General features: G+C 40.4%; 1 protein-coding gene across 1 annotated transcript in view; it reads right to left on the reverse strand.

The window, feature by feature from the left end:
* LOC125678628 (uncharacterized) overlaps nucleotides 1-14,597 on the reverse strand; it is a 103,442-nt gene that overhangs the window by 15,396 nt on the left and 73,449 nt on the right. Inside the window, exons 91-115 of the mRNA XM_048917220.2 lie at nucleotides 14,185-14,337; nucleotides 13,611-13,805; nucleotides 11,993-12,495; nucleotides 11,117-11,624; nucleotides 10,393-10,624; nucleotides 9,945-10,144; nucleotides 9,399-9,569; nucleotides 9,123-9,248; nucleotides 8,425-8,625; nucleotides 7,922-8,179; nucleotides 7,439-7,651; nucleotides 6,894-7,016; nucleotides 6,419-6,779; nucleotides 6,171-6,322; nucleotides 5,490-5,627; nucleotides 5,008-5,262; nucleotides 4,253-4,476; nucleotides 3,879-4,040; nucleotides 2,629-2,811; nucleotides 2,161-2,540; nucleotides 1,477-1,639; nucleotides 1,055-1,243; nucleotides 730-928; nucleotides 475-620; nucleotides 120-368 (exon numbers count right to left, since the gene is read on the reverse strand). Coding sequence (XP_048773177.2) covers nucleotides 120-368; nucleotides 475-620; nucleotides 730-928; nucleotides 1,055-1,243; nucleotides 1,477-1,639; nucleotides 2,161-2,540; nucleotides 2,629-2,811; nucleotides 3,879-4,040; nucleotides 4,253-4,476; nucleotides 5,008-5,262; nucleotides 5,490-5,627; nucleotides 6,171-6,322; nucleotides 6,419-6,779; nucleotides 6,894-7,016; nucleotides 7,439-7,651; nucleotides 7,922-8,179; nucleotides 8,425-8,625; nucleotides 9,123-9,248; nucleotides 9,399-9,569; nucleotides 9,945-10,144; nucleotides 10,393-10,624; nucleotides 11,117-11,624; nucleotides 11,993-12,495; nucleotides 13,611-13,805; nucleotides 14,185-14,337 — 5,684 coding nt within the window. The remainder of the gene's footprint in view (nucleotides 1-119; nucleotides 369-474; nucleotides 621-729; nucleotides 929-1,054; nucleotides 1,244-1,476; nucleotides 1,640-2,160; nucleotides 2,541-2,628; nucleotides 2,812-3,878; nucleotides 4,041-4,252; nucleotides 4,477-5,007; nucleotides 5,263-5,489; nucleotides 5,628-6,170; nucleotides 6,323-6,418; nucleotides 6,780-6,893; nucleotides 7,017-7,438; nucleotides 7,652-7,921; nucleotides 8,180-8,424; nucleotides 8,626-9,122; nucleotides 9,249-9,398; nucleotides 9,570-9,944; nucleotides 10,145-10,392; nucleotides 10,625-11,116; nucleotides 11,625-11,992; nucleotides 12,496-13,610; nucleotides 13,806-14,184; nucleotides 14,338-14,597) is intronic.

Genomic DNA, 14,597 nt, shown 5'->3' on the forward strand with positions numbered 1-14,597 from the left:
TGTGTAACTAAAGCCTCTCTTATATAGGTCAATGTTAAGGAGAGACTAAAAACAAGATGACCCTGATCTTTAGTCTGGGGAGTAAAAAAAATTCATGGACCGAATGAAAAATAACTTGCTTGATGTTTTTCTCTTCCAAGTTCATCCTCCATCATTAGTTCCTTCTGTTTGTTAAGAATGGCCTCAAACCTACGACCAACGTCTCGTCTGCGTTCCAGTTCGATTTCCAAGGCCTCCAGTTTGTTCTCATAGTTGACAAGGTCCTCATCTGTAGCCATTGAGGCTTTTCCTTTCAAGTTCATCTTGGCTGCCCAAAGTCCTTTGAGAGATTCTGTTTGATTGGCTATCCTGTTGTACATTTGTTTGGTCTGTGTATAGATAAAGGGCATTTTATTTTTTAGATTAAAAAACAGGGCAAAAATTAAAATAGATAAATGTCTTTTTCCCTCTTTGTATATTGACATAATATCTGACCTCGTCTTTGTGTTTTCCGATGGTGTTGGTGACAGCCCGTGACTGTTTAGACAGTGTGTCATACAAGGTACGTGAATTGAAAGCCTCCAAATCGATCTGTTTGTCGTAATCCCAGAATTCATCATTCTTTGTCTCAATTGTATTAGCTGAAATGAAATACCATATAATTCACCAATATTAGACACAACATCCCCACAAAACTAACCATTCGATATTATCATGCTTGTTCAGTACAGTTTATATCATGTGAATTACCGTCCAGAATTCCAGCGAGATCAGAGTCGCTGTCGCTACGACCCATGGTAATGGCCTGCATGTTCCTGTGGTACTTCTTGGCTGGTCGTACAGCAGAGCCCTTACTGGAGTAGTCGTCAAAGTTATACAGTCGTGTCACGGCACGGTAGAAGGGGGTGAGATACGAAGTCTTGGACCAGCCGTATTTCCTGAACAAAACCTAATAACATAACGAAGATTTTTAAAGCACCATATCAAACTTCATGTACTCAAAAATACTATACTTTGCTGTTGAAAACAAAGTCCCTCCCCCTTCCTTTCCCCTGATTTTGACTTCTTAACTCACTAGAGCCAGCAGCATGAAGACCATGGCGATGAAGGCAGTTCCCAGCAAAATGAAGATGATCTCCCAGTCGGGTGTCTTCAGGATGTCGGAGGCCACAGAGATTCCATTCTGTATAATGTACCCTGAGGTGGGGGGGAAGAACGGACCATTCTCAGCACACTGGGCTCCCTGTGCCATTACTCGGATGTACTACAAAACGGATAGAAACCACTTCTCAATTCTGAATTCTAAAGGGGCACATTATCTGTCATATGTACCTGAAATTGTGAAACTAAAGTCTCCTATTATAAAATGTCAAGTAAATAAATCAACACATGTATCACTAAGATATTTCACTGAATATTATTGCAACTACATGTGCTAACAATTTTCTTCCTAGCATTCGTACTGACAGATAAGACTCAGGTCCCCTGAGTACTTACCATTTTCTTGTTGGCGTTTGTACTGAGAGAGAAGACATAAACCCCTGGGTCCTTGAACTGGTAGGAGAAAAGAGTGGCTGTAGAACTAGTCTGAGTCATGGCTTCCAGCAGAGTCCTGAACCCTCCATAGTCAAACTGGTCATTGGTGTTAAACAGGTTGTTCCTGCAAGTTACATGTGATATTGTACTACAGTGGTGGGTTAAAATGATACAGAACTTTATCAGTGATGCACAGAGGTCAAGGTCAGCTCATGAATACTTCTATACAGACAATTCATAGTATATAGACAATTTATAGTATACATGAATACTTCTATACAGACAATCTATAGTATACATGAATACTTCTATACAGACAATCTATAGTATACAGACAATTTATAGTATACATGAATACTTCTATACAGACAATCTACAGTATAGTATACATGAATACTTCTATAAAGACAATCTATAGTATACATGAATACTTCTATACAGACAATCTATAGTATACAGGTATTATTTCAACATTGAACTGAACACAACAGCATTAAATCAGCTCCTGGTTATTTAAACATTTTCTATATGATATTTGTGTTTGCAATTTTAAATTAACAGTGTAAAGACAGTTTCAATTAACAGTAAAAAGACTATGGTTATGTTTTAAAATTTCACTAAATTAAATACTAATGAAATACTTACACATCATAGACAGGGTAATATGTGGAGCTGACTGAGAAAAGCATGTACTCTTCATATGTCAGACACACCACAGGGTTCTCAATTCCCGAGAACAGAGACCCGTTGTTGGTGGAGGTGGCCAGTAGCCGCCGGCGACCCGTGTAGATGGCGTTAATGTTGCTGTCGGCAGTGATGTTCCCAGTGATGGTTCCTTTGATGTGAGCGTCCAGCATTCCCATCACCTGGGTGGCGTTAGGATTATACACTCCGAGGAAGCCATTATCTGTCATCTCTATGATGTGTACCGGGTAGTCAGAATTATCTCTGCTGCTACATTGTTCTGATGTTATGGCATTTCGAGCATTTATCATTTTCAGGAGTCCACTTACGGCATACTCTTTCTGCAATCACACAATACCTTCAAAATGAATAGGATGAAACTTTTGATTTCAATTTTTTTTTTATCTGTAACAATTTTAGCTTTATTACCACAATAGTGCTGTTGCTGTCTCTCAGGATAACGTGGGGCTCCAGAGGGGGCTCGGAACACTTGAAGGACACACTGTATCTCTGGGCGATTCTGCATTCAGGGTTACAGATTTCCTCAAGGTCGTCGGTCTTACACAGACACATTCCCATCAGTCGATCAAAGCTGACATACTCCGTACACACCTGTAAATCCAGGTACTCAATCAGAGCATGTACTGATACTTTTCTAACCATGTTTTGAATTCACTTAAAAAGTGTAAATAAAAGTAGATCAGAATTATTCCATTTCATACACGCTCCGTACTGTGCTCTCAGACATTTGTAAAAACAAAACAATATTGTTTTGCATTTACTTGACTTTGTGGACAACAATAGAATTTCATGGCTTTACTCACACAAGAAAAATTAGTGTTCAATATATGACAATGAAAATACAGTATTAAAAATAACAGAATCTGATGATACAGATCTGATAGTGATACATGCATTAGGTTTTTTGGTGATACAGGTGTGACAGCGATATCGTTTTTGTGATGATACAGGTGTGACAGTGATATCGTTTTTGTGATGATACAGGTTTTGACAATAATATCGTTTATGTGATGATACAGGTGTGACAATGATATCATTTTTGTGATGATACAGGTTTTGACAATAATATCGTTTTTGTGATGATACAGGTTTTGACAATGATATTGTTTATGTGATGATACAGGTGTGACAATGATATCGTTTTTGTGATGATACAGGTGTGACAGTGATATTGTTTTTGTGATGATGCAGGTGTGACAGTGATATCGTTTTTGTGATGATACAGGTGTGACAGCGATATCGTTTTTGTGATGATACAGGTGTGACAGTGATATCGTTTTTGTGATGATACAGGTGTGACAGCGATATCGTTTTTGTGATGATACAGGTGTGACAGTGATATCGTGTTTGTGATGATACAGGTGTGACAGCGATATCGTTTTTGTGATGATACAGGTGTGACAGTGATATCGTGTTTGTGATGATACAGGTGTGACAGTGATATCGTTTTTGTGATGATACAGGTGTGACAGTGATATCGTTTTTGTGATGATACAGGTTTTAACAATGATATCATTTTTGTGATGATACAGGTGTGACAATATCGTTTTTGTGATGATACAGGTGTGACAGTGATATCGTTTTTGTGATGATACAGGTGTGACAGTAATATCATTTTTATGTTGAGCATTATTTTTTGAAAAAGTCCTCCATTTTACCTGGTTCTTGCAATAGTTCTCCCACTCTGCATCAGAGAGACATTGGCCGTTCTGAGCACGTGTGGTGCCCTCTTTACAGAGGTCATACACTTTCTTGACACAGTCTGTGTTGTCCGCTAGTTCCAAGAATCCGGCCGCACATGGACACTGACGATCACTCTCCTACAATTTCAAAACTTCACTGTTAACACTTAAAACAATTAGTAATCTTGCAACACAATTATCAGAGAAAAACAATGATGCAATCAAATATAAGAGCTAAAATAAACATTTTTATGAGGAGTATTTTTGTAAAAATGGAAAATTTCAGTCTCATTTTTGCACTGTACTGGTTAAGTGCCACTTTTTATAACTTTTATTATGCCAGTTCTCACCTGGAAATCTCGCCCCGCCCCCGTACATTTACAGGTGGGCTGCCCGACTTTGTCCTGGTAAGCCTCTCCTCCACAAGAGAAACAGCCTTTCTGACCAGTCAGGTGGTTAAAGTGGTCCACTGGACACTGTGGGCAGTCTATGATGCTGCCTCCAGCAAAGTTGGGATTGTAACGACCTTGGGGACAAGGTGTTGGCTCAGAACTTCCGGATGGGCAGTAGTAACCTACAGTGATTCAGGGTCAAAACAAAATCAATGAAAAGACTCACTTTAAACATCAATGTCAGTTATAAAAAAAAAATTGAAATACATGTTTATACAGAAAACAGGATGTAGCGAAGTGTCAGGAATGTCCAATTTCACTTCAAATAGAAATTATTCCATATCCCAAATGTTATTTGTTATCTATATGTGGGCAATAAGAATCACTTCAATATAACTGGTAATTCATTATAAGTGTGCTCACCATAATCATGTTTCACTGTACGTGAATTAATGATTATTCACATTTCTGAATGGAAATTTTAATTTTATTTCAGTTCAAACCTCATTATCTTGAACTCGATGGGACCGGGAAAAAACTTTGAGATATCTGAGGATTCCAGATATTGAGGGTAAAATACTTACAGAATAAGTGGTTAGGACTTCTGAATCAAGTTCAACTGTATTTTGATTTGACAATTTAAAAAAATAAACCATTTGAAATCTTTTTGGTGATGTTCCAGTTGAATTTGCTCACTTTGTAGCCGTTATTACCTTTAGGACAGATGTAGGAGTTGGTGGAGTTGAAACCGAACGCCCAGGCTAGGGAAGAATCGTTAGCGACAGGTTGGTCTGACGTCGCCAGCGCCAGACAGACAGTTCCAGCTTTACAAGTCTCACACACAGCACGATTTGGGTCAGCGCCAAACGTTCCTGGAGCACACGGCTCACAGGTGTCGTTAAACGTGGCTCGTGGCGATCCGTCGTATTCCTTGTAGCCGAGGGGGCACTTGACTGGTTCAATGGCACCTGTAATGTCCAACAACAGACCATGAATATCTCGGGTATCCTCAATCCAAACACAATTAAATTTTTTTCACGACTGAAAAATCCTTGGCATTTCATACTTGCAGCTCTCCCTCAAACAAATTATTGCATCAAAGTTAAACCCACATTTGACTGAAATTTGAAGACAATTCACACATCTTTAAGGATGATGAGAAGATTTCAGTTACTATCCTGTGACAAACACCTACCTGCATCAGTCATGTTGCAGTCGTCCAGTTTCCCACAGTAGTGGCCCTGTGGACACCGGATAGGTGTGGCTGATCCCTCAGGACAATAGTAGCCATATGGACAGGGCACCTGAGACATGGATCTATTACAGTAGTACCCTACAAAAAAAACCCAGAATCATTTAAATCATCGATATCCAACATGGACTGTGTATAGTATTGGTCCGTGTCATCACCGTAGTGATCACCGATATCTACAATCTATGTCACGTAACTGACCACTCTGATAGAGGGTCTAGTTGATGTAACTGACCAAAGTAACATACAGTCTATGTAATGGAACTGACTAGTAACAGTCAAGTAATATAATTGACCACTCTGATAGAGGGTCTAGTTGATGTAATTGACCACAGTAACATACAGTCTATGTAATATAATTGACCACTCTGACAGAGGGTCTAGTTGATGTAACTGACCAAAGTAATATACAGTCTATGTAATATAACTGACAACAGTAACAGTCTATGTAATATAACTGACAACAGTAACAGTCTATGTAATATAACTGACAACAGTAACAGTCTATGTAATATAACTGACCGGCTTAACCGATGGTTTATGTAATATAACTGACCCGCTTGACAGATGGTTTATGTAATATAACTGACCCGCTTGACAGATGGTTTATGTAATATAACTGACCCGCTTGACAGATGGTTTCGTTGTGGGATCCCTCGGGACAGTAGTAGCCAGTCTGACATTGGATACCAGAGTAGGTCATGTTGGCATCCGGACATTTGAACCCAGCTGGACATAAGTGGCAGTCGGTGATGCTAGCAGCCTTTTGGGTGTCTCTTCAATTGGATAGTGTCAAAATGAATTCATACTGTGTAATACATATTTTACTTTATCAGGTGAATGTCTTTAGTTCTGAAAACCTGCCTGCTTACCTGTATGTTCCTACCGGACATTCATAAGCAATGCTGGTCGCGTTAGGACAGTACATTCCAACTGGACATGGGTAAAGCTCATAGGTTGTGAGGTTGGCAATTGGACACATGTACCCTCCTGGACAAGGTTGGCACCAGCTGCTGGAGTTGGCTCCCTCCTGGTCATTGTAGGTCAGTACGGGGCAGGGGTAGGGATTTCCTGCATCTCCCTCCAGACAGTATGAGCCAGTATAACATGGAATGGAGGTGGGGCCTCCTGGACAGAGCCGGCCACCAGGACAGCTGCCACATTCTCCATCGCTCATCGCTCCCACCTTGTCAATAAAACTCTGTGGGGGACAGGACTGGGGGGCTGTTGTACCTGTTTATATCATATCTAACATTCAGCATCCAAGATCAAATATCCTTTATAGTGTTATAGAAAAACAAGTTTTACCATTTTTATTTTGAATATCTTTAGTTCTGATGAAATTACCTTCTGGACAGTAGTATCCATAAGGACAGAGTGAGCCTGGGGGGTCAGGACGATCCTGTCCGCCGACACACAGGTAACCAGCTGAGCAGTTCCCTGCTACCTGTCCCCCGCGGCAATACACACCTACAGACAATGTATACACATTACATCCTGAGGATTATTGACCTGATAACAACATACCTCACCGCGTATAATCACTACACAACACACACCACCTTACACACAGCATATAATCACTACACAATACCAAACAACACACACCACCTTACACACAGCATATAATCACTACACAACACACACCACCTTACACACAGCATATAACCACTACACAATACCAAACAACACACACCACCTTACACACAGCATATAATCACTACACAACACACACCACCTTACACACAGCATATAACCACTACACAATACCAAACAACACACACCACCTTACACACAATACTCAGTCACCTTGAGATTAAAAAAAACATGAATATAGCTCACTTAAAATAATGCCTCATCATAAAAAAACCAAAGGATATACAAATTCGCACCTGACGGACAGGCTGAACAGTCGGAGGCAAACTCCAGGCCTGTTGTGGTGTCTGAGGTGTAGGTTCCATTCTCACAGAGGATTGGATCTGAGGTGTTACCTGGACAGTAAGAGTAGGAGGGGCAGGCGACAGGTGAGCTGGTGTTACCTGGGCAGTAAGACCCGGTGGGACAGGATATACAGGTCTCTTCACCTGACACAGGCTGGTAGGTACCTGAAATACAAGGGAAATTACAAAATCTCCATCATGTACCAAAGGACTATGCATTGTTTGGACTTCAATTTCTGTAAAAATCTTGGTAAGTGGATAAGCTAGCAAATAAATGTGAAGTAGAGTTTTGCTATTCCACATATACATCGATCAATTTCTTTTAAAATTGATACTTCATCATCTTCCATTTTACAGTTACATGTACTGATAAATCCAGAATACCCACAAAAAAATCAGCCTGTGCTCAGTCTACCCCCCACCCCCATTAAATACCTGGGTCACATCCAATAGGGTCGGCAGTTCCTCTGGGGCAGTAGAATCCTGCAGGACAGAGATGTGTTGAAGGGGAGTCGGACTCAATCTTTGCAGTGTCGGGACAGTAGTACCTTGCGGAACAGAGGTCAGTGGGCCCGGTCATTCCCAACAAGTCACAGTAGTGTCCAGCCTTACAAGGCCAGCAATCTCCCACAGTACCAGCGCCAGTCTGGTTCCTGTAGGTTCCTTTGGGACACTGAATAGCTGTTGTGGTGCCTGGAAAAGATTTCAAAATATTGTTTTCTTCAAAAGCATCTACTACCAGTCTACAATGGTGAAATCTACTGAAATGATTTTTTGTTTTTCATTTTGGATGAATATTTTCCCTTCTTGCCAATAAAAAGTTGAAATAAATTACTCTGATACAAAAACCATCAACTGCATAGGCAGTGTATGAAAAAAATAATTTCATAGTAAGTAGTATTTGTGGCCAAATCCACCAAGAACTCTCCTTTACTCACCAGATGGACAGTAATGTCCAACAGGACACGGTCCATTGGTTCCATCATTGGGTGTGGCAGTGGTGGCATTGCCCACACAAAGGAATCCAGCGCTACAAGCCCCAGCTGTGGAAGACAACCCAGTCTCATTACAGAACTGGCCCGGGCTACAGGGCAAACAATCTGTCTCAAACACCAGCTGTTCGTGGGGGTTGTAGGTACCTGAGGAAGAAAGAAAATCGAGATTAGTGTGAACAAGTATACCAGAATTTCTAGATGTTTTTGAAATGTTGCACTTGGGTTTCTTTTTCTGGTCTTCATTGAAATACAATCACAATATAATGACTTTTTATTCCAAGCTGTATATATATACAAGAATTTGCAAAAAAAATTCCGTACAACAATTGAATGCTTATCATAACACAGCACTTATTCGATGTACTGAAAACTGTATCTTTGATCACTTTAAAGCTGATTTCCAACAAATGCTTCATCTAATACTGTAAATTCCTCATAATTTTAATGAGAACCTAAATCTTACAAAATGACTCATATATATCAAATTGTGAGAACATAAATTCACAACTGGATTTCAACAGTACAAAAAACAAAAGAGAGTAATTTTATTTCCCCGTGTGGTGCTTCTTGCTAAATTATGCAATAATAAATTCCTCGTGCATATCTAGGAATCTACAGCAGTTCACACGATGTCTGCTCACCCATAGGACAAGGCACTCCATCTCCCGAGGTTCCATTAGTACAGTAGTACCCAGTCGGACACGGCAACGTGTCGTTCATTCCCTGACTTGGACAAGTTCTTCCCGCAGGACACACCAGACAAGCACCTGTCGATGGATTCTCATCATTAAATGTTGGCTACTCTCCACAGATAATTACTTTATAAATCATAATTCCATACCTACATGTATTTCAACTTCTTTTAAATCTGACATTCCAAATAAATGACATCATTATTCATTATCAGAGGCCCTTACCCAGCCCCTCCGTCGGTCCGTAAGTTCCGATGTCACACTTAGTTTCCTTGACAGCGCCCTCTAGGCAGTAGTGTCCGACAGGGCAGATGTAACCCTTGACATTGTCTGCAGGGTTAGAAATGTCTGACCCTTGTAGGCAGATATAACCTGCACTGCAAGGCAGACTCACTCCTGGAAACAAAACAAAGGACTTTTTATCATCTAGTTTTGGTTTACAGGGACCGCATCAAAACAATGAATTTTCTGATGTTTCTAATTGACAGTAAAAAAACAATCTAAAATTATAAGTGTGTATGGATCTTTTATCATACTGTAAACATATCAATAGCTGTATGTTCATCTTGTTATCTTTCTGCAAATGGGACTTCCCTTCAATCAAGTAAATTGTTAAACGTATGCTTAAATTTTAGATATAGTATTTCATATGAGCAAAGCACTGTTCAAAATCCATGCTACATTACCAAATCCCTTTTTTCAATTAACATCGTGCATACTAGGTATGTCATATTTACAGTAACATTCTGACAATAAAATCCCAATATTCACCATTTTTGGAGCTGTTGGTTGTACAGTATCTGCCTGGGCTACAGATCTCGCAGTTTGTGACATTAACATTTCCCGTATTGACTGCCATAGTGCCGGAGGGACAAGGAGTCGGGAGGTAGCTTCCCTCGGGACAGTAGTTACCGATTGGACAGATATAGGCGACAGGATTTGGTTCCGTGTTGTTACCTAGACAGTAGTACCTGTAAGTCACAAACACACAAATACCTTATTACACTGTGTCAACCAAAATCTTACTACGTGAGGTAATAAACAATTTCTACTGCAATAATTACTCAATGAACAATGTCGAATTTACAGTCATTTACCACATTTTCACTAATAAGTTTTCTTAGAAGGAAATCTTGCTGAATTTCAACTTTAAACCACATTTCCTATAGTATACTTCTCCCAGGATTCACACAGTAAGTTTTAACCAAGAAAACCCTACCCAGCATAACACAGTCCCTCGGGAACCGGTAACCCGGAGCTCTGACAGTAAGACCCAGGAGGACACCACTGGCATTCCGTCTCATTGACTCGCATGGTACGGTTGTTGTAGGTTCCCGCTGGACATGGGTACTGGTTGTAGCGCTCGGTCTGGGTGGGGCAGTAGTACCCCTCAGGACAGGTGAAGTTAGCGAGGTCTCCCACAGCTGTCACACTGTTGTCACAGTAGTACCCTGAGGCAGATAGATAAGATTCCTCCAATTATTCATAAAAGTAACAGTAAAAGATGCCATTGATAGCCAATACTGTACTTTTGTATTTAATACAGTCAAACATTACAAAACCAAATGTAAATGTATGTTAAACCAAGCAAATAGGGTAAAGAATTTTTTTTTAAATATTTGAGAAAGAAATGTGAAAAATTGAAATTAAGGGACATGGAATCATCAAACAAAAAATCTTATCCTTCACTACTTTTATTCATAAATCACAGGAAACTGTTCATTACGAAAAATATTCCTGGGTGAACCAACACATATATCCCATGTACAGATTAAATGTCAAACTTGTAACTTCAAATATTTTCATGAGAGAGGGGTGCTTGTAAGTCTCATATATACATGTATTTCACACATCGCGCAAAATGAATTTTTTTTTTTTTTTTAAACTTTATTTGTCACAGATACATTATTATGACTTGAGAGCCTTGGCTACATATACTTTACCTTCTGGGCAGACTTTGCATGAATCTTTCTCGTATTCGTTCTGGAAATATCCGCTGGAACATCTTATAGGAGTACTTGTGTTGGTCACGCAGTAGTGGCCTGGCGGGCAGCGGTACTCATAAGGGTTGGGGACGGACTGACCAGCAGGACAGTAGAATCCTGGGTCACAGGGACCAGTCACGGCACTCAGTCCAGTACCATTACAGTACATACCACCATCACAAGGTGTACACTGGGCATCAGATTGTAACCGAGTGGTGGGGCCGTATGTTCCGTTGCGACAGGGTTCCGGAAGACCACTTCCAGTGGGGCAGTAGTGACCGATGGGGCAGTCCACTTGCTGGAGGGAAGTTGACCCCTCGGGACAGTAGTAGCCGGCCTGACAGTCTCCTGTGGGGGTCCAAAGTCCTGGAGTAGAGCAGTATTTACCAAACGTACACTTGATCATTTCCCAAGACCCCTCTGGACAGAAGTAGCCAGCTTGACATTGGCCTCCTGTAGTTGATGGCTGTTACGTATAAAGAAAATGCAATTGATCAATTCTAAAACCTTTTTGCAAGAAAATGTAAAAATGAAATGATACAATTACTACTTGAATTAAATGAAATGATACAATTACTACTTGAATTAAATGAAATGATACAATTACTACTTGAATTAAATGAAATGATACAATTACTACTTGAATTAAATGAAATGATACAATTACTACTTGAATTAAATGAAATGATACAATTACTACTTGAATTTTCATTTTCACTTTACACAATGGCACTTATATTCAACTTTATCTATTTACAAAACTGCTCCAATCTACAGTACAAAGCAAAAGTTATAATGTCGACAGCATCATTTAGAACAGCACATTCTGCTTACCGTGCTGACGGAAGATCCATTGGTACAATACCAGCCTGCTGAGCAGTTCCCTGTAGGGTAGGCATTTCCTGACCCCTGGCAGTACATTCCCTGGGTACAGGGCAGGCAGGCCATGTCACTCTGTTGGGTGGTCAGATTATTGAAGGTTCCTGCTGGACATGGATGTTCGTGTGGATCTGTGGTATTCAGAGGGCAGTAGTATCCTCCTGGACATAGGAATGGCGAGTAGTCTGAAGTGTTGGCATAGCAGTAGTAGCCCAATGGGCAGTTCTTACAGGCCTTTTCATTGGTCAGATCTTGATAGGATCCCGCTGGACAGCCAATGGGATACTCTGTACCTTCTGGACAGTAGTGACCTGTTGGACATTGGTGACCGATGATTGGATGGACAGTTCCTGTGGGGCACTGACTATCGTTCAGCATCAGTGGGTTGGCTTTGTCCACTCCGGACACACAGTAGTAACCGTCCATACACATACCAGAGGGTGTGGTCAAGTTCACACCTACATATAATAAACAAAGTCCTCAATGGCTAAATATCTGTGTAATAAAGTGCTGATGAGAAGCTCGGCTCAACATTCCAATAAAAATCTTTGTTTGAAAATAATGTCTCTCAACCAGAATTTCAAAATATAATAATCTTTTACTACTTACAACCTTTCGCCACAACCATTTGCAATGAATATTAAGTAAAGAAATTTTTTGTTCTTTTAAAATCTCATCTGATATTGCTAAGAATCATTTGATAGTGTCGGATCTAATATTGCTAAGAATCATTTGACAGTGTCGGATCTGATATTGCTAAGAATCATTTGATAGTGTCAGATCTGATATTGCTATGAATCATTTGATAGTGTCGGATCTGATGTTGCTAAGAATCATTTGACAGTGTCGGATCTGATATTGCTAAGAATCATTTGACAGTGTCGGATCTGATGTTGCTAAAAATCATTTGACAGTGTTGGATCTGATATTGCTAAGAATCATTTGACAGTGTCGGATCTGATGTTGCTATGAATCATTTGATAGTGTCGGATCTGATATTGCTAAGAATCATTTGATAGTGTCGGATCTGATATTGCTAAGAATCATTTGACAGTGTCGGATCTGATGTTGCTATGAATCATTTGACAGTGTCGGATCTGATGTTGCTATGAATCATTTGACAGTGTCGGATCTGATATTGCTAAGAATCATTTGATAGTGTCGGATCTGATATTGCTAAGAATCATTTGACAGTGTCGGATCTGATATTGCTAAGAATCATTTGACAGTGTCGGATCTGATGTTGCTAAGAATCATTTGACAGTGTCGGATCTGATATTGCTAAGAATCATTTGACAGTGTCGGATCTGATATTGCTAAGAATCATTTGACAGTGTCGGTACTAAATGCAATGTAACAGTAAAATTCTCAATGCTATTTGACATCTACTTTGCAGACTTTAGTAAAAATCAAATTGAGCACTGCTGCCCAGCCACCAGCGGTGTTCCCCAGACCTCACCTTGACAGAAGTACCCCCCAGGCCTCACCTTGACAGTAGTAACCCCCCAGACCTCACCTTAACAGTAGTAACCCCCCAGACCTCACCTTGACAGTAGTACCCCCCAGACCTCACCTTGACAGAAGTACCCTCCAGGGCATGGCGTACATTCCGAGTCTTTGCTGAGGCCTGTTACATTGCTGTACGTTCCTGCGGGACAGGACTTCCAGTCGTAGCCGGTGCCATTCGGACAATAATAGCCCTCAGGACATGGCGTTTTGGACGATGCTGCATTTCCTGCGACAGTCAGAGCTGGTACACAGTAGTAACCTGGAATTTGTCACAAGAGAAGGCAATGATGGGAACATTCTAAACAAATACACATCATGACATTGACTAACAAAAATTTAAAAAGCATGTGGTCCGATCTCATCTGAGTAAACATTGACTGGGTCAGCATATATAACCTGGCAGGTTTATTGAGATTCTCACAAAATTGATTGAATCCATACAATGTAATCTCGAACTCCTCAGAGCACCTGTAAAACTCATTCACTCTTCGGTGCAATCAGTGCAAAAATGACATGAAGAGAAACAGAAAACAATGTTTTATTCCTGGTGAGTCCAGTTCTCTGAACCACAAATACAGCATGTAGACTGTAAACTGACCCTCTGAACCACAAATACAGTATGTAGACTATAAACTGACCCTCTGGACACTCAGTACAGGAAGCAGCTCCGGCGTGGTCAGCATGTGTCCCAGCGAGACAGTCCTGGGGCTGGTCACTCCCTGTGGGGCAGTGTTTGGCCGCCGGACAGATGATCTCTGTCTCCACACTAGATCCTGACGGACAGTAATAACCTGCAACAAATAGCCAAGTTGATATTAAGTACAGATCCTCTTGACATGTTTTTTTTTATTAAGAATATGTCAATTTCCTTTCCTACATGCTTTTTAACTACACAGAATACGTCCATTACCTGCTTTATGGGTTTTTTTTACCGAGGAGAATACGTCCTATACATGGTTTTTGTTTAGTCAGAAGAGTATGTTCGTTACCGTCTTTATGTTTTTTAGTCAGAAGAGTGTGTCTGTTACCTTCTTTGTTTTTTGTTTTTGTC

Source organism: Ostrea edulis, chromosome 2 (assembly GCF_947568905.1).
Source record: "Ostrea edulis chromosome 2, xbOstEdul1.1, whole genome shotgun sequence".
NCBI lineage: Eukaryota > Metazoa > Mollusca > Bivalvia > Ostreida > Ostreidae > Ostrea > Ostrea edulis.